This window comes from Polypterus senegalus, chromosome 7 (genome assembly GCF_016835505.1).
Source record: "Polypterus senegalus isolate Bchr_013 chromosome 7, ASM1683550v1, whole genome shotgun sequence".
NCBI lineage: Eukaryota > Metazoa > Chordata > Cladistia > Polypteriformes > Polypteridae > Polypterus > Polypterus senegalus.
In genome coordinates this window covers 30506475-30531058 of record NC_053160.1, presented here as the reverse complement: position 1 = coordinate 30531058, position 24584 = coordinate 30506475, and the positions used below count along the sequence as shown (strand labels likewise).

The following is a 24584-nucleotide window of genomic DNA, read 5'->3' as shown; positions in this document are numbered from 1 at the left end:
TTATGTGGCCAGCCCTCTCTGGTGCGCGTGTGCGCCTCTCTCGCTCACGTGTGTGTGTGTGTGTGCGCCTGCCTGCCTGTGTCTCTCTCTCTCTCTCTCGTACGCCTGTGTGTCTCTCTCTCTCTCATGCGTGCTCACGTGTGTGTGTCTGTGTCTCTGTCTCTCTCGCTCATGTGTGTGTGCGCCTGCCTGCCTATGTCTCTCTCGAACGTACGTGCGTGCGTGCGCCTGTGTGTGTCTCTCTCTCTTTCTTGTGCGCGTGTGTGTCTGTGTCTCTCTCTCGTGCGTGCGTGTCTGTGCCTCTCTCGCTCACGTGTGTGTGTGTGTGTGTGTGTGTGTGTGTGTGCGCGCCTGCCTGCCTGCGTCTCTCTCGCATGTACGTGCGTGCGCCTGTGTGTGTCTCTCTCTCTCTCTCTCGTGCGCGTGTCTGTGTCTCTCTCTCGCTCTCTCTCTCTCATGCGCCTGTGTGTGTCTCTCTCTCTCTCTCGTGCGCGTGTGTGTGTCTCTCTCTCTCTCTCGTGCGCGTGTGTGTGTCTCTCTCTCTCTCGTGCGCGTGTGTGTGTGTCTGTGTCTCTCTCTCTCTCGTGCGTGCGTGTCTGTGCCTCTCTCGCTCACGTGTGTGTGTGTGTGTGTGTGTGTGCGCCTGCCTGCCTGTGTCTCTCTCTCTCTCTCTCGTGCGCCTGTGTGTCTCTCTCTCTCTTTCTTGTGCGCGTGTGTGTCTGTGTCTCTCTCTCTCTCGTGCGTGCGTGTCTGTGCCTCTCTCGCTCACGTGTGTGTGTGTGTGTGCGCCTGCCTGCCTGTGTCTCTCTCGCATGTACGTGCGTGCGCCTGTGTGTGTCTCTCTCTCTTTCTTGTGCGCGTGTGTGTCTGTGTCTCTCTCTCTCTCGTGCGTGCGTGTCTGTGCCTCTCTCGCTCGTGTGTGTGTGTGTGTGTGTGTGTGCTTGCCTGCCTGTGTCTCTCTCGCATGTACGTGCGTGCGCCTGTGTGTGTCTCTCTCTCTCTCTCTCTCGTGCGCCTGTGTGTGTCTCTCTCTCTCTCGTGCGCGTGTGTGTGTCTGTGTCTCTCTCGCACTCTTTCTCTGTTGCTGCACAGGGAGAGACTGAACACGTGCGGAAATCATCAGCACGCACAAACCGAAAGGGAAACTGGCTCATTCGTATACCTAGTGTGTGGTCGTGAACAGATGCAAAAGTTTGGCGAACTTTTTGGTCATAACCCGATTTGTATGTGTTCAGAGATGTTCATGAACTGAGGTTCCGAGGTAATGTGTAAAATTATAACAAAGTTTGACGTTTAATAGGCTTTTTCTTAACACCTCCCATTATCCGACATTTTCGCTTATCCGACATTCTGCCAGCCCGTTTATGTCGGATAAGCGAGACTCTACTGTACACTGGTGTTTAGGGTTCTTCGAGGATAAAGTTATGTTCCTAAAAACTATGAGAAAGTAACGTATGTGATTTGTTTATGCGGACTCGAAGTGAGTGCCGTGTAGGACTACAGAGTATACAGAGTTACAGTATGCGGATATCCATTATGAAAAATTCTGGCTGTAAATAATTTAGTCAAAATGCAAGGACATTCTGGAGGTTGTAATAGTGTCCGCCGTGGAATTGTTTGTAGATAAGCATAAAAACTCAGCAGAATTGATTGTTTCTTTTTGGAACTATAAAACGATTAAAGGGAGAGAAGTAAAGCTAAAATGTCATGAAATCAAACAGAATGTCTCCCATTTTTTTAAAGGTTGCAGTGGGCATTTATTGAGTTCTTTAATCACTTGAAGTACCACTATCAAATGAAAAGGGTTCTTCCTAAGTGTTACAATACAATTACTTTCTTGTGTTCACAAATGTAATAGCCATAAACGGGAGTTTTATGAGCTCGTGTTTCAGCAGAAGAGTAAAAAAGAAACTGAAATCTCTAAAGCAGCAGGCCTTGAAAACAACAAGCTGTGTCATCAGCTAGGAGAAGAGGCCAGCAGCAAGTGGCCAAAGGGCCTTATCAGAAACAGAAGTAAACAACTTGGATTAATTGAAGTTCTAGAGACAGGCAATTTAATGAATTTGGTATCTGAATGTCCATAGGCCGTGTGTGACAGTTAATCAGACTTTTACGTCACACTGTCGTGTTATGTTTTGCTAAATTAAATATTTTCTAGATGCTGCGTTCATTTTAGCTATTAATGGTTATTAACTGATCAAAGGGCCCTGACTACTGATTATTAAGAGTGAAGCCATTGTGCTTTAGTACACACAAACACATGAGGCTGTAATATTTGTGGGGTGCCTTTTAAAAAGGTTCAGCTTCTCTGAATTAGATCAGTTTAAAGCTTGTAAAGAAGTGTTGTTTTTGGTTGAATTCTTTTAATCGCAATACCATCACAAACTGGTATTTAGCTATAAAATTAACCATAGTGGTCTGCATAACATTAACAATGTCAGAATGAGATCAATGATGCACCTCCTCCTATGAACGATTAGAGATTTTATACAGGATCATTCATAGCTAAACTGAATCAAAATGGTTAAAACTGAATATTTTGTGTTGTGATCTGAAATTTCCTAATGCAAAAAAATAACAAAAAAGGAACCAAATCTTCCTTTAAAAATGAGGCAATGACTAAAAAAATGCCAAAGCCATCAGTGAGTCAGCGATTCTCTCCTAACACACATTGTAAAATAAAATAGTGCCTACTCTTTATGAAACTAGTCTTTGAATGGCGTGATGAAAGTGTATTGAAAAACGACTTTATTATTATGCATAAATACATATACTGTACATGATATTTAGCATCCATTTTTCACAGAAAGCCCAACTAACAGGCTCAAAACTGACTTGCTCTTCTTTACTTTCTCTAATGTAATTTACCTGGCCTGTGTTGCGTTACTGCGTTATTGTAGGTATAGATTTGAAAAAAAAAAAAATAAAAGAGCTGCTCCAGCTGAATGATTTAAACACCACAATGCTAACACATAACGAAAACAGGCCTTTAAACTACAGCTGAATAGCAAAGGTTCCTTCTCAGGAGACTTCAGACTGTTTGAGATTGGCACGGGCATAAGTGTTGTGTTGTGCAGCTGTTATAAAAAATGTGCTTTCTCTTCATACCTCAAATTACAAAATACACTTAAGAATCGATCAATATAAAATAGAATAAAGAATAAAATGAGTAGCTGGAAATTGACTGAATAAACATGAATACCTGATTAGAGGGTAGGTGGCGCTCCACAATAACTGAGCTCATAGATGGGGCTGTAGTCCCAGGTCGAAGATTTGCGGCAACTCTACTAGCCTTTGGGCCGTGGTCTGATCGACCCGTGATTCGGGCTCTGATCGTCTTCCCTGCTTTCTGTTTCACTGATGTCACTATGCGAGTGGGAGGCTGAAAGAACAAAATATTAAAATTAAAGAAAGGCGTTGATTGCTGCATTTAAACTACTGGTGTGTGTGGTTTTTTAATAAAACCGAGTATAACTATCTATCCACCCATCCATACATTTTTTACAGCCACCTTGTCCTAAGCAAGGTCACAAGGAAGCTGGAGCCTGTCCCAGCAGCACAGGCAGGGCTCAAGGCAGGACAGGGTGCCAGTCCATCACAGCGAGTATTAATATGGAAACACATTTATCTCAAGGCTTCTTAAGTAACAGTGGCTCCTGCACATAGAAAAATGAAGTCCCTTTCATCAAATGGCTTTTTTGGTGAACCAATTGCAGTTAAACTGGGGCAGAGACTTCTAGTTAAGATATCCACCAGGGGGCAGCTAGAAACCTCACTGCTAATGTATTTTACACTGCATATCAAATCTCAAAAAAAAAAAAAAAAAAGAAACTTTTTATTTTTGTCTGCTTTTCATTGTTTTTGATGCTGACGTGCCAAATCTCTCAGACAGTGCCGTCTTAAGCTTGGCAGTGAACATCCAGGCCTGTACATGTGCCATCTTGAGCAGGTGGACCTTGCAATCCATTACGGCGTAGTGTGTCACCAATGGTGTTCTTGGTGGCTATGGTGGTCCCCGTTGCCTTCAGATCATTAAGAAGCTCCTCCTGTGTAGTTTTGGGCTGATCCCTCACCTTTCTCATGATCATCCTCACCCCATGAGGCAAGATCTTGCATGGAGCTCCAGACTGATTGATGGTCATTTTATATTTTTTCCATTTCTGATAAATCGCACCAGCAGATGTCCCCTTCTCACCGAGCTTCTTCCTGATGGTCTTGTAGCCCATTCCAGCCTTGTGCAGGTCTACAGTCTTGTCAGTGAAGTCCTTTGACAGCTCTTTGGTCGGCCCATGGTGGTGGAGATTGAATCATCAGCAAAAATATTAATGATATACAGTAGTTAAGACCCTCCCCGCTAATCAGGACCCTCTAAGATGTCTGCAATTTTTTAAAAACTGATATTATTCTGCAAGACTAGTACCTGTAGAGTACTCTAAATTTAAACAGAAATAATTAAATATACAAACTATACAATGTAGTTGCAGTTCATTTTGAGGTGATCCCTCATCTGTAAGTTGTCTCTGAAACTTCTTGTTGAACAAAAAGTTTTGAATTTATACTGTGATGGGATGGCAGGGACTGGAAGGAGATCCTTTAGCTGGCCGGGAAGCCCTCATGAGGCATGTAGAGCGTCAATAGATGGACATCTTGGCTGGGAAAAGTTGGTGCTCTCTTTCTAGGTTGACAGGCTGATATAATTAAAGGACAGAAGGAGACCTGGGAGACCTCCTGGTACAATTAGACACCCCGAGTGATCACAGAGAGTTAAAAATAAATGCATGTTAAAATTTTTGAAAACACACCACAAATGAAAATATTTGCACAATACATGGAGCAATTTGCTAAGAATATTTTGTGCCCTATGCTAGCTGGGATAAGCCCCCCGCGACCCTGCTCAGAACAATGTGGGTTAGAAAATGACAGACGGACTGCTATGAAAAATTTGAGTATTTGGAATTTCTTTCTTTTTTCCCCTCGCTTTACTTTACCCGGTGTTTCCACCATTTCCTCCCGTTTGTCCTCACTCGCTTACAATAAAAATCTGAAAATCTGGATCACATTACCTGCCCTGGGACTATAGAGGACACACTTCAAAACAATTTTGCCAACTACAAGGACCAAGATGGAGCTTGCCACCTTAATTTATGCTCTCCATGGAGTTTAAAATGTACTTTCATTTTAATCATATATTGGGTTCATTTTTTGATCTTACTTTTTTTAACAGCATAACAGTAAAGGCAATCAATAGAAAAAAACTCCAGTGAAAGGCAATAATATCTGGTTAAGTACGTACATTAAAGGAATAAAGGGATGCTGAAATGGCTCATTGGGTATAAACATGAAGATAAGACTTGTGCTAAGAGACAAACTGCAAGAAAAGTACCAGCGCTTGTGCCGATGTGGAGGTAGGTGCTGGTGCTGAGCCCCGAGTGAAGAGGGTAGACGAAACCCCTTCTGAAGATCTTGGTAAGACGCTGCTAGGTCCAACATGGGAACTAAACTGCAGAAAGAAAAAAAAAAATTAAATTAAGTGGAAAAGGCTGCTGGGATAAAAACAAAAGCAAACAATCTTAAAACTGTGAAGACAGTGCCCTCTTGTGGCTCATATAATACAATTCACCTTCAGTACTGTCTTGATATCTTTCAATTAGATAGATCAGGGGTCCTCAATCCCAGTCCTGGAGAGCCGCAGTGGCTGCAGGTTTTTGTTCTGACCTGGTTGCTTAATTAGAAAGCAATTCTTGCCAATAAAGCACTAACAAGCTATGAAATTAAATTAACTCTGCTATGTCAGGTCATTCTCATATCCTCGATTTTCTTTCCCTTTCTATCATGCAAATGATTTGAAGGCTAAAATGGACGAGTAATTCTCAGTCCTACACTTTTTTTCCTCTTCATTTTTCTTCCAAGTATTTAATTAAACCGAATAGTGCAGATAAATACACACAGGTGAAAATGTAAATAAGCTAAATGGAGAAATGCTGCTCTCTCTTGTCATTTGCATGTTATTGATAATAAGGAGCAATTAAAATAGCTGTTTAAGACAAAATTAAGCAATAAGGGCTCAAAATCACTAAAGTGAAGCAGAAGTGTTACTTTAGCAATAAGTGCTTTTTATTAAGCAACTGGGTTGGATCAAAAACCTGCAGCCACTGCGGCTCTCCAGGACCGTGATTGAGGACCCCTGAGATAGATAAATCTTTATTGTCATTGTCATTTTACAAAAAAACAACGAAATTGAAGGTGCTGTCGACTCAGTGTAAGGCATAAGAGTTAAAAAAACAAGAAAAGGAATAGTAATAAAAGTACAGTACAAATATATACAATTACTGTAGGTTTTGATTTGAGCGGATGAATAAATAGTGCGTTTCAAAATTCTCTGTATATGATTAAGGAAAATTATGAAATTAACCTAAACTAACCATCTTAAACAAGAGAATATCCACCCATTGCCTCAACTGAGTTTCCCAATACTGTGTTGCAGAGACCTGGGCCTGTCCAGAAGGTATGAAGACCAAGACTGGGAATCCTTAGGTACACAACTACACCCACACACACACAGGTCACACTGCATCACCAAATGATACTTTGGGATTTGTGAGGACGACCTGCATGTACATGGCTGGTACATTTGGAAATATCGGTTATCAATGACACCTTCCAATCAATCCGTAGTCTCCTGGGGAAGCAATTTGGGCTCAACAGATGCACGAAACCTGAACAAACTATTCAGGAATGCCTGCTCAATCAGAGAGCTAACCCTGGACACACAAGAAACCGTGGTGAAAAGGATGTTGGCAAAACTGGATACCATCATGAAAAATCCTGTCCATCCCCTCCAGGAGATGCTCTCTGGGAGCACTTTTAGCCACAGGATCATTTCATCATGGTGTGCTAAGAAGTGCCTTTGGGGATCCGTTGATATCAGGCAATTCAATACTTCTTCCCTGACATCCTGCTGACACTCTAAGTTCACTTTATAATTTCTGCACAATAGCCATTTATTTATTGGGCTGATTGTATAGGGTGGTCCAGATCTAATTATGCAATTTTCATTACGCTATAACTTATTAAGTTTATCACATGGAAAATCACCCAAAAAATCCCGGACCATCGAGAAGTGTGCGAACTGACAAAATGAAGAATCATCTTCGCGCCAAACTGGAATCGTCCCCGCATAAATCAAAGTCATCCAGACGATCTGGATCTGCATAATTAGATCTGCACCACCCTGTATTATTATGTCTTGTTGAATCTGTATCTTTTTATGTTTCTGCTGCTGTATGCATCTAAATTACCTCTTGCGATCAGTAAATTTTATCTAATCTAATCTAATTAGTATGAAATTCCAATCACCTTTTCAACGTTTCAAGATGTCGCCCCTCATTATCCTACTCAGGGGCTGAGACACTAAATCATGCATTTGTCACATCAAGGACTGACTACTGTAAAGCTTTATTGTCTTGTATCCTGGCTAAACTTTTCTGCACGCCTGTTCAGTCACATGGATGCTCATAGTCACATTGCCCTCTTCTATTTATTGGCTTAAGATTCTCGTCGTCACTTACAAAGTGCTTCATGTGGTGGCTCGGTGGCCCCGCTCGCTGCGCTCCTCTACTTCTCTCTTTAGTCCACCTGTCTTCTATAGGAGGTCAAGCTTTGTTAGGAGCTCCATCATTATATCCAAACTTGTGATTGTGGTACTTTATTTAAAACAAAAAAGAAATCTTAAACCTCGTCTTTTCAGAACTGGCTTCTCAATGCCATAAATTGTATCCTTCTTGTTCCAATTATTTCTTGATTTGTTTGATTTTTTTTATTTTTATAGATGCATGTTTGATTTTACTTGTACTTTTTAGTTACTTAATGGTGCTGTTAATCTTATAGTGTGTCCTTGAGTGTCTAGAAAGGCACAAGTAAGCAAAATATATGACTATTATTAGGCTTGGTAACATTAAACACTACACCCTGATATAAAGTTTGATTGAACGGAGTGAATATAAATCTGAGTGTACCCTTAAACCGACACATACTTGGGGGGTTAATACACCCCTGGACGCCAAATACTTTTTTGTTGCACTTTTTAAGTAAATGTAACAATTCACCAAGAAAAAGTGAAATTTTAATGGAACACATATTTGTTTTAATGCAAAGAGCATCACAATTACTGCAACACTGACCATTTTACACACTGCCAATGAACTGTAAAAACTATATAAAAAAAAAAAAAACTACTGCAACAATCTATTATTATATGTACAAGGGGTAACTGACGCCATTGATGAAATTCAGTAAATCACCTAGCCAACTGCGCTTGAACTGGCTGCATGCAAACACACAGAAGCCAACGCTGATGCCCGCAGGCCAGTCTAGTACAGCGGCTGAATCCCAGGGACAGTGATGCAGATTCCCTAGGGGGCGGCAGTGGTCATGAGCTGGCTGCTCAACGAATGTACGCCATGGACTATACTTGGCTCTGGTGTTCTGTAAAATTGCACTGGGAACGGATTATAGCCAGTTGCGGCGTTCAATGAATGTACGTCGCCAAATATACAGTACTTGGCTCCTGCATGCTGGCAAATTACAATGGGAACCAACTATAGCTGATTCCGGCGGTTTAAGGGGTAATATCACCCGAGGAGATTTAGGACTATACACTGTTAAATAACATGGCTGACTTACCATCTCTTCAGCTTCACTGGGAGCTGCGGTTGGAGTGGTAGAAGACTCAAAGTGAACCGGACTGAAGGGCGTTGCTGTGGGTGCACCTTGAAGGTGAAAATGGACCGACTGGCTGGAACATGGTTCTTCCCTTCTAGAAGGCTGTTCTGCATGCAAACATGAACACAAAAAACACACAAGAAAAATCATCACTACTTCAGAATGTGCATACCTGTATATCAAACCAGAATGCACAGGAAGCAATCAAAAATGGACAGTCATACACTTATGTTAAGAAGCAAGTATCCCATGTTTTTTTTTACGTTTCATCTACCACAACTATTAAATATATTTTCTAAAACCCATTTTTACATTACATGACCGTGGAGAGCTGAAGTCAATCCTGGCAGCCATGGTTGCAAGGAATGAGCCAAGCCTGGCTGGGATGTCATTGTTTTTATTCATAATGGCCCAAATCAGAGAGATCAGTAAACCAAAAATAGCAAAGGAGTAACATTTAAGAAAACAAATGCAGTGCTACATACCGACTAGGCTGGTAAATGAACCCAGACTTCTGGAAATCAATACAGTAGCCAAATTTATACATGCTTACTCAGTTTACTCAAAATAGAAGCACAAATGTGGATATATTGAATTCCAATATGCACTCTAAAACAAATGTAAAAAGTCCACTCAAAGACTTTGCAAAGAAATCAAGATTCTAATTACTCTAAAATGATCACAACCGAAGCTCTAACATTTGCAACAAAATTGGCCCATTCACACTGGAGCTTCAGTCTGCTGTGTTCGTTACGCGTCCTTAAGAACGGTCTGTGCTCTCTGCGCTCTCGGGGGTCAACAACTGCACAGAATCTTCCGATTTCCAGTGTTCACTTTTTTGATGTTTTTCTCTTGGCCCGTCTATATCTGTTGTTTCCTTCTGTGTGAAAAGTATAAATGAATTACACAGAAATGGCTTTCTGATACACAACTTAAAAGATAAACATTGAGCAGCAACTTATCAGTCAGTCATCACTGGTTATGTCATAGAAACCAACGTAAAAAAGGGAAAATAAATCACCAGAAAGGCGACCTCAATATATGGCCCACTCGCCATTTTTGACTGCTTGGCCTGCCACTGTAGTGTACTTTTTATAAATAAGAAAGCCTTTTAACGTGAAGGGTCACTGTAGGCAGCAGCAGAAAACCAGATATCCAAATCCAGATATGTAAAGATGGTTGCATCGTATTTTCAAAAGGTTCCGTTTTTTGCTTTGTTATTCTAGGTTATTCGGTATTGCTTAATGGGGGAAAAATAATTTAAATGATTTTAGCACAAGGTTGCAAAATAACAAAATGTGAAAAAAAAGTGGTGGGGTGTGAATACTTTCTGAATTCACTGCTATTTTTTAAAATGTATGTTGGACGTGTGAGAATCTGCTCCGTGCGGCTGTTTTGGCAAATCGACTTGTTTTTTTATTATATTTATTGCAATATTTTATCCACACAGATTTGGTATAAAACTCTCATTAATTGTGGAATGTGAATTAGGAAAGGCTGAGGCTCTATGAAGTCACTGCACAATCAACATAAACGAACGTTAACATGTACACCAATTATCTGAGGGTCTCCGTCCAAGGCAGATAACCCCACTCTAGACAGATCAACATTACTTGTGCTCATTTACAGCGGGACACTTTTGATTCATTAAACACGTTTTTGAACAGCGGGAGAAAACCCAAGCCCACAACATAAGCGAATTCCCAACAGAGTAAAATCAAACTTGTACCCACAGTAAGTGTGCATCAGGGATGATCTCCAGCACCTAATAGTTGTGAATCGCTCCCCGAGCTGGAGACAAGTCTGAACCCAGTCCGCCACACAGGGATGAAGAAAACCAACTTGATGTTATGAGATTATTTGGCTCTATGGTCACCTTTAAGACCAACAGCAGGATGGACGTTATTAAAATTCAGCTCATTTGGGCAAAAAAACCTAGGAAGCTGCATGGACCATTCCCAATCACACAACTCCAAAAACAAACTCGACTCCAGTTAAGTCTCACGAAGAAACACATGGAGTGATATCCTGTAATCAGGGCAACAGTGCACAAATGCAGACTTCCATGACATCAAGGAAATGGGAAATATCTGCCGAGAAACAGCCCATGATCCCTCCGAACGTGGTCTCCATCCTCACTAAACGTTATAGGAAGAGTTGTGCTATCTGTGCCTCAGAAGGTTAACCTAAATACAGCGGCAGATATGGCAGATCCGTGAATTTTGACACCTACAGCTGTGAGTTTGTAAACCTGCTAAAAATGTGTTGACTCCTAGAATGTCACAAGACCTCGAGGTTACCATAATAGGTAGCTGATTAATCCAGCATTACACTGAAGAGTGTTATATCTTTATGTACTGTAAAAAATAAAGTGTTGTGTGAAACATACAATTTCTGCCAAATGGTGAACTATCAAAGTTGACAAATAATTAAATACTAAAAGAAAAGGAGCAACCTTTATTTTATATAGAGCATCACGCAAAGACGCTTTATAATTACATGGCTATAAAGACTCACACAGGGACGTGCAGAATGTTAAAGGTGGGGAATGAAGTTCAAGGGCTTAGTCAGGAGGTCACACTGCCGGCCTAGCGCCATTCAAAGTGACAAACAAGTGAGTAGCAAACACTCATTAAGGAATCTGCTGGGTTGGCTGCCATGACAGTTCAATTATATATCTCAGTTCATGGCGCATTTGAAGGCTTAACTGCAACTTATATCTTCTTTACTGTGCATGCCGCATTGCTTAGAGACATAGCAAACTTTTATTCCAGCATCTTGTATATTTTTCACATAGCTGGTGTATTCCGAATATCTTTGGAACAGAATTATCATCAAGCTGTTTTAGTCATTTTCCTTGGTAGCCATCAGTCTTGAATAAATGAGTTTGTCACAGGCGCAGAATTGATTTTAGGCCGAATTCTGTGTTTCACAACAGCAATGAAGAAAAAAAAAAAAATTGAATATATTGCCAGAATGTTTTACTTAATCCACACAAGCTGATCAGAACCACAAAGAACCTACAGTAAGTAATTGTTTTCAAAGTAAAGGATGCTGCATTACACATAATGACACGTTATATTTTCTTGTTAGATTAATACACTTGGACCAGGACATAAAAACAAGCAGTCCTGGAATTGGTTATATAGATAAGAGCAAGGATTGTGGGGACTGGCGGACAAACACAAGTTGCCCTTACGATCTCCCCCACCAGCCTGGTGTACTGCACACTCTACCAGCTGGCAGTTTGTAGAGTGTCATTTGCTATGACTGTGTGACCAGTGGATCTCAATCTTGGTCCTGAGACCCCCTGTGGCTGCAGGTTTTTGTCCCAACCAACTTCTGTTTTTAATCGAGTGTGATCTGTTACTTCCCAGTTTCTGTATTTTGGACTCAATGTAAAAATTATTTAAGTTTGGTAAATTCTTATTAAAAACTTATTGACTCTTTTAGGGAGAATGTCGACTTTTGTCAGCAGGAGGGGTTGAGAGCAGTAAGCAACTGCAAATAGTGGCAAAACCCTGCCATTACATCATTTTAGTTCGACTCTCTTTGCTAAAAGGAAAGTTAGCTTTGTTGGTTTGACCGAGATTCCCATGCACTTGCAGGAGTAGTGAAGAGCAAACGACGACAAAAATGAGAGATCGAAGCGAATGTTTAGTATATTATCGCTGAATTGGACTCTGACGTGTCAAGAGATTGAGATCGAAAATGAAAGTGAGGTACCAGCATCAGGTGATTGATCTCCATCTAACTGTGGTGCTGAACATGTCTGTAGATGAAGACCGCCACTCATAATAACACGAGTTACAAACCACATTGCGTTGCGCTGTGGCTGCTGCTGCCGTCCCCGCCCCTATAATGTGAAGACAGCCTAGCAGCCAGCCTGTGACGCGTTCCTGCCAGCTGTCATGCGCGTCTCAAGCCAGAAGAGACTGTGAACTGGCAGCCACAGCACCCAGAAACTGAGATTTCAGGTTGGTTTATGTGTGAGGCACTTGCTTTGGGTGCTTTTCACAAAATTGCGTGTTTTGGAATAAATATTCAGGCCTCAAAGAGTTAAGCAGTTATATGGGAAATGTATTTTTTACTTTTTAACAATATTTTCATCCTGATTTTTATTGCTCTTTTCCATGTTTTCTGGTTGTTTAATCCATTATTTACTAATTAGTGGGTCTGATGCTAAAGTAATTTAGCCTTCCATCATTCAGTGTTGTTTTCCCAGGTGTCTGCTCTGCTTCTTTCTAATTGTCATCATTAGGATTCAACGAAAGAAGCAAACTACGCAGAAAAGGGTCAAAATAATAGAGACAAAAATGAGTTAAGCATTTAAAAGATATTGAAAAAGCAGGAATACTTCTAAATATTTTATATAAAAATCAGCCTATTGAAGTTTTCTGAATGTAGAATAAGAGAAGAGATAAAAGACCAGCTAATTAAATAAGTTCAATTATGATCACTGATTGTCAGTCTGGTTGGAACAAAAGCCTGTAGCCACAGAGGGTCACCAGGACCGAGTCTGAGAAGCCCTGCTGTAGAGCTTTGGAATCACAAATAGTGTGTGTGTGTGTGTGTGTGTACAGTGGTGTGAAAAACTATTTGCCCCCTTCCTGATTTCTTATTCTTTTGCATGTTTGTCACGCAAAATGTTTCTGATCATCAAACACATTTAACCATTAGTCAAATATAACACAAGTAAACATAAAATGCAGTTTTAAATGATGGTTTTATTATTTAGGGAGAAAAAAATCCAAACCTACATGGCCCTGTGTGAAAAAGTAATTGCCCCCTGAACCTAATAACTGGTTGGGCCACCCTTAGCAGCAATAACTGCAATCAAGCGTTTGCGATAACTTGCAATGAGTCTTTTACAGCGCGCTGGAGGAATTTTGGCCCACTCATCTTTGCAGAATTGTTGTAATTCAGCTTTATTTGAGGGTTTTCTAGCATGAACCGCCTTTTTAAGGTCATGCCATAGCATCTCAATTGGATTCAGGTCAGGACTTTGACTAGGCCACTCCAAAGTCTTCATTTTGTTTTTCTTCAGCCATTCAGAGGTGGATTTGCTGGTGTGTTTTGGGTCATTGTCCTGTTGCAGCACTCAAGATCGCTTCAGCTTGAGTTGACGAACAGATGGCCGGACATTCTCCTTCAGGATTTTTGGTAGACAGTAAAATTCATGGTTCCATCTATCACAGCAAGCCTTCCAGGTCCTGAAGCAGCAAAACAACCCCAGACCATCACACTACCACCACCATATTTTACTGTTGGTATGATGTTCTTTTCTGAAATGCTGTGTTCCTTTTATGCCAGATGTAACGGGACATTTGCCTTCCAAAAGTTCAACTTTTGTCTCATCAGTCCACAAGGTATTTTCCCAAAAGTCTTGGCAATCATTGAGATGTTTCTTAGCAAAATTGAGACAAGCCCTAATGTTCTTTTGCTTAACAGTGGTTTGCGTCTTGGAAATCTGCCATGCAGGCCATTTTTGCCCAGTCTCTTTCTTATGGTGGAGTCGTGAACACTGACCTTAATTGAGGCAAGTGAGGCCTGCAGTTCTTTAGACGTTGTCCTGGGGTCTTGTGTGACCTCTCGGATGAGTCGTCTCTGCGCTCTTGGGGTAATTTTGGTCGGCCGGCCACTCCTGGGAAGGTTCACCACTGTTCCATGTTTTTGCCATTTGTGGATAATGGCTCTCACTGTGGTTCGCTGGAGTCCCAAAGCTTTAGAAATGGCTTTATAACCTTTACCAGACTGATAGATCTCAATTACTTCTGTTCTCATTTGTTCCTGAATTTCTTTGGATCTTGGCATGATGTCTAGCTTTTGAGGTGCTTTTGGTCTACTTCTCTGTGTCAGGCAGCTCCTATTTAAGTGATTTCTTGATTGAAACAGGTGTGGCAGTAATCAGGCCTGGGGTGGCTACGGAAATTGAACTCAGGTGTGATACACCACAGTTAGGCTATTTTTAACAAGGGGCAATTACTTTTTCACACAGGGCCATGTAGGTTTGGATTTTGTTTCTCCCTAAATAATAAAAGCCATCATTTAAAAACTGCATTTTGTGTTTACTTGTGTTATATTTGACTAATGGTTAAATGTGTTTGATGATCAGAAACATTTTGTGTGACAAACATGCAAAAGAATAAGAAATCAGGAAGGGGGAAATAGTTTTTCACACCACTGTATGTGTGTGTGTGTGTGTGTGTGCAGATGTTTAATTGACAGGGTGCTGCTAACACAATAAGTAAGTTAATGCCATTACACTGGTGACGGCGTTTCAGAGGCACACTTGGCCATCGTCTTCATTAGGACCACATGATGAGCGCATCGATTGCATTCATACAACTGATTTACATTGGCCTAATTGAACTATGCATGAAATGGGCCTTTAGGGATGCTTTTCAGCTTTCTTAAAAGAAATGGCCATAGCAGAGAAACCCATCATTTTCATGGCACCATTAAGTTTTTTGAAAAGTAAAAATATATATTGTCCTATTAATTACGTTTTGCAGACAAATTTGCTCAAAAGTAAAATACATCCAACGGCAAACTTGAATATTACATTTTAAAGAAGGTAACAAACTGAGTATTCCAAAAAGAATGTAATTTGGAGCTATCATGCAAGTTCTGAAACTGCTTAGTCCAGTGCAGGGCTGCGAGACCAAGATAAGAATATTTTTCATTAACAATTAGATCTATGCGTTTTATTCGATTTGAAATGTACTACTAATTTATTAGCTCTGAATTTTCAGGAACTCATTTATTAATGCTGCGATTATTCCATATGACATTGGCTATAAATAAAAGGATGCATTTCTGAAAAAGCTGAACATTTATACAAAAATATTTAGAAAACAGTATTTTCCAGTAATCCATTGGCACTCTCTCAGCTTGGACTTTATATTGAAATGAGTAGCTGAAAATATCTGCAATCCAACAGCTTTCAGATTAATCATCTATATGCTTCACACATAACTAACAATACACAAATATCAGACGCACATTGGACAGGTGGTCAGGAAAGCCATGAGTGTCTAACCTCTGTCATCGGCTCTTTGATAGTGCAGAAATAACCAATCCTTAGATATTTGTGGTGGCAAAAGATGTCACCGAGCTGTCAAAGTGCCTGCTAGCTCTGAAAGGTTATGAATCTACAATGACAAGATGACAAAACAAAATTAAAAGGGGGAAGTGATGAGTAGGGAAAAAAAAAAAAAAAAAGGTCAAAGATTTAATATACATGTAAGTAATGCCAAAGGTAAGCTGCTATCACCTATAATTCTGGATTTTGTTATTTATTAGTTTCTCCATATCAAGTTATTTGCACAGTATTTTAGCAATTGTATCTTCCTTTATTTAATGAGAGGACTAATAATTCTGCATCAATATTACTTATGTCACTTTACTACAAAGAAAATCCCACTGAAATGATTTTCTGGTATCAAAATTGAACTTCAGGTCAGGTTGGGCCAGCCCTTTACCGCGCCCACCACACGACAAAACAGCTCAGGATCCTGGTTCACAGCCCCCCCAGGCAGACACTCGGTCCAGTCCCACCCTCCAGAAATGACCCTCTATCTGCCACAGGCAGGTGTCACGTTGGCATCCCCATGGCCTGGTCCACCCACTCGGGTCCTCAACAATGAGAATCCTGCGAGTCGGATCACCCTCTAGGAATCGTGCCACATGATGTCAAGATCGCTCTGTAACTGACTCTCCTTCACAATGCAAGTAAAGTACTTCATTCGGGACTCCATGAGCAACCGTTCATTCAACACAAACCAGCAGTACTGAAGGATTCTCCGAAGAAACACATATACCGAAGGAGTCCAGTCTTCATTTCAGGTCACTGGATAGCGTCCACGTCTCGCAACCATATAGCATATGCCCTGGGTATGACGTTAAACTGCATCCGGCCTTGCAAACGGTCCTCCAACTTGCAGGGAAATCATGGGGGTCGGTGGCAGGATTGGCACACCAGCCACTGTAAAAAAAATGCGGGAGTAGCTCTGCTCGCATTATGAAGGGGATGGGGGACATCCCTTGGGAGCTTCATACCAGGAAGAGTCAAAACCGTCAGAAAGCCAATAGGGTCTTAGCTGTCGGGGGTTAGAACTGGTGTGGTGCTTAGGTGTCACCCGCTGCACAGCAGCACTCGGGTCCCACTTTGAGGAAGCCCATCCGGGTAGGCATATGGAACATCTTATCTCTCAGGCATGATGATCATCTTCCTGAAAATTGAACTTGCAAAGTGAAAAATTGAGTCTACCACCTTTTAGCCATAACGGCACTGTAGATATATTGAATTAAAAAGTAGAAGGCCGATAATTTTGAACATGGACCACAAAGTGTGCCCTTTGCCCTAAACTGCTTCTGCTTTCTGTTACAGCATCTTCATATACAGAGTATGCTTATTAACCTACATATGCAATAACGATGCCACAGAACTACACTGGCTGGCAGAGCAGCCTCCCAGCTGATGCACGGAGACCCCACCACCTGCATTGAAGATTATCTGGACAAACTCCACAACTGTGCACACAAGATCATGCGTGGCATTACAGTACCTCTCCTTTGAGTTCTGGGGTACCAGCAAAGGCATCAGCATCTGAGCCACCATTACTTGGCATATCTAACAACATGATTGCTGTTGCAATGAATTGTGCAGGCCATATGAAACACTGAGGGGTCAGCCAGTTACCTCACCAACAAGCCTTTCACGTCTACCAGAACTACTACTCTTCAAAATAAATGAATCCTGGGTTGACCCAGGCCTTGGAGCCTTACTTCGTCAGCCACATCATGGCATCACAGATGACTTGTGCATTAATGGAATGTCACTGCTTACAGTTCACAAAGGCAGCTTCATTCTCATTAGATACTGTCAGGGATGCCAGGGGCCATGACCCGGCCGGGACGTCATGAGGGACCGGATGTGGGTCTGTGCCCACCCTGGATCACGTGGGGGTTGCCTTCCAGGTTGCTCTGGGGGCCACGGGTACAGGGCATGGAAGCGCCACCCTGTAGGGGCCCGTGGTCACCGCCAGGAGGTGCCCCAATGCCTTGGGGACCTGTTACCCCAGCACTTCCGCCACACCAGGAAGTGCTGGGGGGAAGATTTAGGACGGCGCCGGAGAGCAGGCGGGAGGACAGCCGGCACTTCCGCCACGCTGGGCGTGGCCAGAGGAGGAATGCCGGGAACACCTGGTGCTCATCCGGGAACCATATAAAAGGGGCCGTCTCCATTCATTCGAGGCTAGAGTCGGGAGGTGGAAGGATGAAGCTCAGGAGAGCTGTGGAGGCGGCCCGAAGAAAAGGCATTGTCGCCAGGACTGTGTGGGATTGGGGTAATTGTGCACGAGACTGGGGTCTGAGTGACCAATAGACTGGGGTCTTTGTGACCAGTATTGTAAATAGTCTGTGTAAATAAACGTGTGGTGGTGTTTTAACAACATGTACGCATGTCTGTGTCCGGGCCGGGTTCACAATACCCTTATTGCAATACGAGTGCAGTAAAGTGCTCCAAATACATTAGAAGAAACAGACACTGCTGCAAATTGCCCTTTTATGTTGACAAAAGCTCGTTTTATGTATGTGCACTCACACCATATCATGACTGGACGTAGTGCCTCCCTGGTCTGTTAATGGCTTCCAACACACTGGGTATGAAGGTCAGAAACTTAGCTGAGATATCCCTGACCTGTTGAGCAGTTCCCTAAAAACTGACAACAGGCAGCAGATATAAACTTACGAAAAAACAAAACAAAAAAAAAGTTCCTCAGTGTAAATGTGCAGCATTGGACTTGTTAAAAGGGAACTAAAATTCAGTCTGTGTATAATATTTATTGTTTTTGAGGTGTAATATGTTTATCACGTCAAAGCACATTTGTATCGGCTCAGTGATACGAATTACTATACACGTTAAGACGTTTTTTTTTTAAAAACTGTTTTGCCTGTATTTCCCCAATTGATCAAGGGTGCTGTCATTTCCCAGTTTCTTTGAAATGTTACGTATTCAATGGTCACAACTGCTGTAAATACTACGCATGTGCATGTCCAGTTTTCTTTTATAAACTACAAGGTTTGCGTACGCACATTTCAAGGGACTTTTTTTGTGTATGTAGACTTTATAAGGAGCGCTATTGTGGCTGCCGGTTTTCATTCTAACCCTTTTTCCAATTACTGACCAATTGCTAATTACCTTTTGCCTTAATTTTAATTGTCTTGCCGTTTAAGACTCTGGCCCCTTAATTATTTCTTTTTGTCTTAAATTAGCATTCAGAAAAAAATGAGATATAAAATGAGCCAACACATAATCAGCTAACCTGTGTCCATTATACAGTATCAAAAAATAAAGAAAGGTGAAAGTCCCAGTAAATGTCGATCTGTCAAGGTCAACAAAACATTTTGATGGTGCCCTTTGAAAAAAGAAAATCAACAGTTTTCGAAATGTCTGTTGTTGGTGTTCTCATTCTGTCGCAAGCCATGCCATTAAACAATGGGTTTAATTATCAGTAACTATTTTCTTGCCTGTTCCGAGACAGTGGGGGGGGATGGTATAGCAGGCTGCTTGCTACTTGGGCTTATCAACACATTTAGAAGACAAAAGACACTGATGGAGAGGTGCGAAGGGATTTAAGGTGGGCCGGATTTACGAGTTTTTTCGTTGGCTCTGGTAATTCTAGTGTTAAACCAACAAATAGTACGTTTTTCCTTGCCTCCACTTGGTATTCACTGAAATTCTTCTATTTTCCCCGGTACTTTTGCCATTGTCTTTTCACAGAATGCTGAGCTAAAGGGCTATTTATATTGATTTGCATATTCAAAGAGACGTAATTCTGGGAGGAGTTAGGAAGTGGCAGCAGGCAAGTGCGTTACTTTTCACACTGACCGGGATTTATGGAGTGGAAGAACATGGAAGTTTCCCTTCACACAGATTTATGCATCTAGATTTTTTTGTGCCTAGGAACATTCACACTTTTGTTCTCATTCTGTCGCAAGCCATGCCATTAAACAATGGGTTTAATTATCAGTAACTATTTTCTGGAGGTGGAATATTTAACAATGTTTTAGTGAAAGTATGTGTGCTTGGGACATTGCAAGCATACAACTGGATGACTTGACATGTAGGTTATGTAGCACAAGTGTCCAGGGGTTTCATGTATAAACGGTGTGTACGCAGAAAAATGTTGCGTACTCCCGTTTCCAAGCTGAAATCGTGATGTATAAAACCTAAACTTGCCATTTAGCCACGCACATTTTCACGTTGCAATGTACACACTTCTCTCTGTGCTGTGGTTTCTATTACACACCTGAAAGAAAGATACAATATACAGTGGAACCTCCATTCACGAACGTCTCTGAACACGTACAAATCGGGTTAAGACCAAAAAGTTTGCCAAACTTTTGCATCTGTTCACGACCACACACTCGATATACGAACAAGCCAGTTTCCCTTTCGGTTTGTGCGCGCGGATGATTTTCGCACGTTCTCGGTCGCACGTGCGTGCGTGCTTTCGCTGTGAACTCTTTGTGCTCTATTTTGTTTCCCTTCCGGTTCGTGCACGCCGATTACTGTATATAAGCACATGTTCAGCCTCTCCCTGTGCATTGTTCTCAGTCAGACGTGCGTGCTTTCGCTGTGAACTCTTTGGGCTCTACAGTATTTTGTGTGCTTTTGCAGTTAACCATCGCTTCTAAGCAAGTGAAGAGTGGTGAGAAGAAAGATTTGAAGAAAATTGAAATAGAAGAAAGAATTTATTGAAAAGCATGAGCGTGGTGTTCGTGTTGCTGATCTTGCCACTGAATATAAGAAGTCAAAATCTACGATTTCAACTATTCTAAAGCAGAAAGAGGCCATTAAAGCAGCTCATGTTGCAAAAGGAGTTACAATGTTAACCTGGCAGAGGCCTCAAATGCTGGAAGAAGTGGAAAAACTGTTGCTAGTGTGGCTGAACGAGAAGCAACTTGCAGGGGACAGTGTAAGCAAGGCGATATTATGCGAGAAAGCCAGGAAGATTTCATGGGCGATTTGCTGCAATACTATTCTTCTAAAAGTGGCGAAAGTGAGGAATTTAAAGCCAGTAGGGGATGGTTTGAAAAATTTCGCAAGAGAAGTGGCATTCATAGTGTGGTAAGGCATGAAGAGTAACATTGTTGCAATATTACTTTTCTTGGTGGTTTATTAAATTGCGGATTTTTCAAATGTTCATTTTTTTCCCTGTGCTTAAAACTCATTAAAAAAAAGTATTTACAGCGAGCGGTTCGTAAGGCTATAGCTTGAACTCTTGCAATGTTAGTTTTCTCTGTTGTTCAAGGTTTTCTCAGTGTTATTCAATGTTTTTACATTTAGTTTACTATTATGCTGTACATTCTGTAGTGTAATTAACTATATTTGTGCTTTAAAATCTTTAAAAATATATATTTGCATACAGTTCGTATAGTCTGGAACGGATTAATTGTATTTACATACAATCCTATGGGAGAAATTACTTCAGGTCAAGACCAGAGTTTTGGAATGAAATACGGTCGTGAACCGAAGTTCCACTGTATGTGACATTTTGAAGAAATCATTTTATGACCTGAAAAGTACCAATCAGAAAACATAATTGCACTAATGCAATATTTTTGAAAACGAACAGCGTCAGATCAGCTGTAAATGTATTACATTTCTAAAAGTTAGCTTTTTTTTCAGTTTTATTCTCTCAGTCACTCATGCTCTACCTCATAATCCGCCCCCTTCTGATTTGACTCTAACCAACAGCGCCAGTATAAATTCACACCCAATCTGACGAGGTTCATTTTCAAATAATATTGCATTAGTGTGACGATGTTTTCTGATTGGTACTAGTCAGGTCATAAAATGATTTCTTCAAAATGTCACATATATTTGTCACTTTCTTTTTTGCCTGGTGCTGTGTTTACATCGTGCACCAGAAGGCGTGAGTTTATTCAGTGTGAAATCAATCAAGGCAGGAACTGGGAGAACTTCTTGCCTGTTCCGAGACAGTGGGGGGGATGGTATAGCAGGCTGCTTGGTACTTGGGCTTATCAACACATTTAGAAGACAAAAGACACTGATGGAGAGGTGCGAAGGGATTTAAGGTTGGCCGGATTTACGAGTTTTTTCGTTGGCTCTGGTAATTCTAGTGTTAAACCAACAAATAGTACGTTTTTCCTTGCCTCCACTTGGTATTCACTGAAATTCTTCTATTTTCCCCGGTACTTTTGCCATTGTCTTTTCACAGAATGCTGAGCTAAAGGGCTATTTATATTGATTTGCATATTCAAAGAGACGTAATTCTGGGAGGAGTTAGGAAGTGGCAGCAGGCAAGTGCGTTACTTTTCACACTGACCGGGATTTATGGAGTGGAAGAACATGGAAGTTTCCCTTCACACAGATTTATGCATCTAGATTTTTTTGTGCCTAGGAACATTCACACTTTTGTCCGTTTGCCATGTTTTAGCATTTTGCATGAGGTCCTTGGTCTTTTTTGATACTGTTTGTTGATGTCCAGTTAAACCAAAAAACCATAGTTTTGATCAGAAACTTTGCTGTGACTTTCTGCATGAAAATATAAGAATGAAAATACTGGCCACTACTACAAACTACGCGGGGTAAGTAACACACAAAAATACATCATTCTTGGTGTAGTATTCATTTGATACACAATGAAGGGAAGAAATGAACAAATGGAACAAGCGAAGCAGCAGCAGCAGAGACATCATAATAATATGTATCCAGCAACATCAACAATATTTACCCACAAACACATTAGAATGCATATACAGCACTGTTCAAAGGTTTTAGCTTTAAAAATAATTTTCTTGGACAGCCTAGGTATCTGTGCTGCTTTAAGCTTAAAAACCCTATATAACATTATAATAAACTCAAGTACTGTAAATATTGATTACCGTATATACTTGCCGATACGTTCTCCCGTGGACAAGTCGGGACTTGATTTTATCGTATAATTTCTGGTATTTTATAATGTTGGTCGTATAATTCGAAGGCGGAAAACTCACGCTATTGGTCCAAGTGATTATGATATGCTAATGCCCACCTGAGAGAGTAACCACAGTGCACACTGCCCTTTTTCTTCTATGTGGGTGTGGCAATGCACTGTATCAGCGTGTGCTCCTAACCTCTCTCCCTCTCTCTCTCACATACGTGACCACACGGTAACACCCGAACTATTCCACTGATTTGTGTTTTTTGTATCTCACACCCTCATACACTTTTACTGTAAGTGCATCCCTTATCTACGATGGAGCATTCGATCAGAAGAAAATATAAAGCTGGTTTTAAATTAAATGTCACTGAAGTAGGGAAAGAAATTGGTAACTGTGCTGCCGCAACAAAATTCAATGTGTCTGAGAAACTTGTGCAAAATGGGAGGAGGCAAGAAGATGTAAAATAAATAAATAAATAAATAGGTGTCACATTTTTGAATGGGCGTATAAGTCGGGTTCTGATTTTATGATTGATTTTTCGGGTTTCAAGTCCCGACTTATACGTTTGTATATATACGGTAAATAAAAAGCAGCAAGATTTTTTTGTGTTGCACAAAATTTAACAATATCATGTGAGATGGCTAAAACACAACTGATCTGGTTTCCAAACCTTTCATTGAGGCACCTCTGTCATTCATGTTTTTGTTAAATTCCAAAAACAGCTCACCTGATTTAACTCACTGATTCAGCTAACAAGGTGTGCCAGTGGTACAGCACCTTTGCTGGCACTGAACAAACAAGAGCAGGCTGGCATGATCACCCGTCATTGCAGACCAGGCAGTCAGGGCCTAATCTCTATTAAACTCTCAGTACCAGTCATGTTACACACCTGCTTGGGTTGAACTGCACAGCTCAAGAGAGATGTTAAGATTTACTATTGGACAGACAGCAGAATACAATCAAGCAGCACAGTGTGATGCCAAGTTGAAATTCAAATGTGCACATAATCATTGAAAAATGTTAGATAAAGTGACAGAGCAAAAACAGCTTTACATTATCATGTTGTATTTTCAAAGTCTAATAAAAATATAAACTAATGATTGGTTCTATATTTTAAGTAGTGACGGTGAAAATAGTACATATGCAAAATATACAATATGAAGTCCTTACCATGCTCAGCTCTAGACTCTCTCCCATTAAACATGCTTAAAGCCTCCATATTCAACGCACACACCCCACGCATGAATGCCCTTTTCATGGATTCTTCATATCGTTCTCTTTCCGAATGCAGCCTTTGGATCTCACGTCTTGCCTTTTCCAGAGTATCAGAAAGCTAGACGTTTTAAAAGAATAATTTAACAAGCAAATCAATAATACAATAAAACATATAGTGGACTGTAGGGGGTGTCAGTGAACCCCAAAACTCAGACACAACTGGACCAACACAGTTCTGCTTCAAATAGTGTTTTTTCCCCCTCAGAATACCTTTTTACAGGCCTCATCTCAACCCACAAATCCAATCACAATTGCCCTTCATTCTTTCTTGGCTAGCATCCATACCATTGGCATTTAATCCACCTAAGCATTAGTGGCCCTGCCAACACTCCAGTGGGAAACCATCAGGGAAAAGCTTGGGCTGCTGCTGGATGGTGCTTACCCTCAGTGGTCTGAATTAGGACCCCAATGCCCCAGTGCAGTGAAGGGAACACCATGCAGAAAAAATGGTGCTATCCTTTGAATGAGACATAAAACTGTGGTCCTGGCAATCTTCGTAATGAGCAGGGTGTATCCTGATGTCCAGACTAAATTGTCCTTTTTGGTCCAGCCATTCTGGACCCCTAATCTTCCCTTGTCTCTAAGTGACTAACTATCCCTCACCCCTTAACCACCTAATAGCTAACGTGAAA

General features: G+C 41.1%; 1 protein-coding gene across 2 annotated transcripts in view; it reads right to left on the bottom strand.

Moving 5' to 3' along the window:
- The window catches only part of poc5 (POC5 centriolar protein homolog (Chlamydomonas)), a 71572-nt gene that overhangs the window by 10455 nt on the left and 36533 nt on the right, over positions 1 to 24584 (bottom strand). For both annotated transcript variants that reach the window (XM_039758415.1, XM_039758416.1), the window contains exons 8-11: positions 23848 to 24010; positions 8683 to 8828; positions 5384 to 5500; positions 3203 to 3382 (exon numbers count right to left, since the gene is read on the bottom strand). In XM_039758415.1, coding sequence (XP_039614349.1) covers positions 3203 to 3382; positions 5384 to 5500; positions 8683 to 8828; positions 23848 to 24010 — 606 coding nt within the window. The remainder of the gene's footprint in view (positions 1 to 3202; positions 3383 to 5383; positions 5501 to 8682; positions 8829 to 23847; positions 24011 to 24584) is intronic.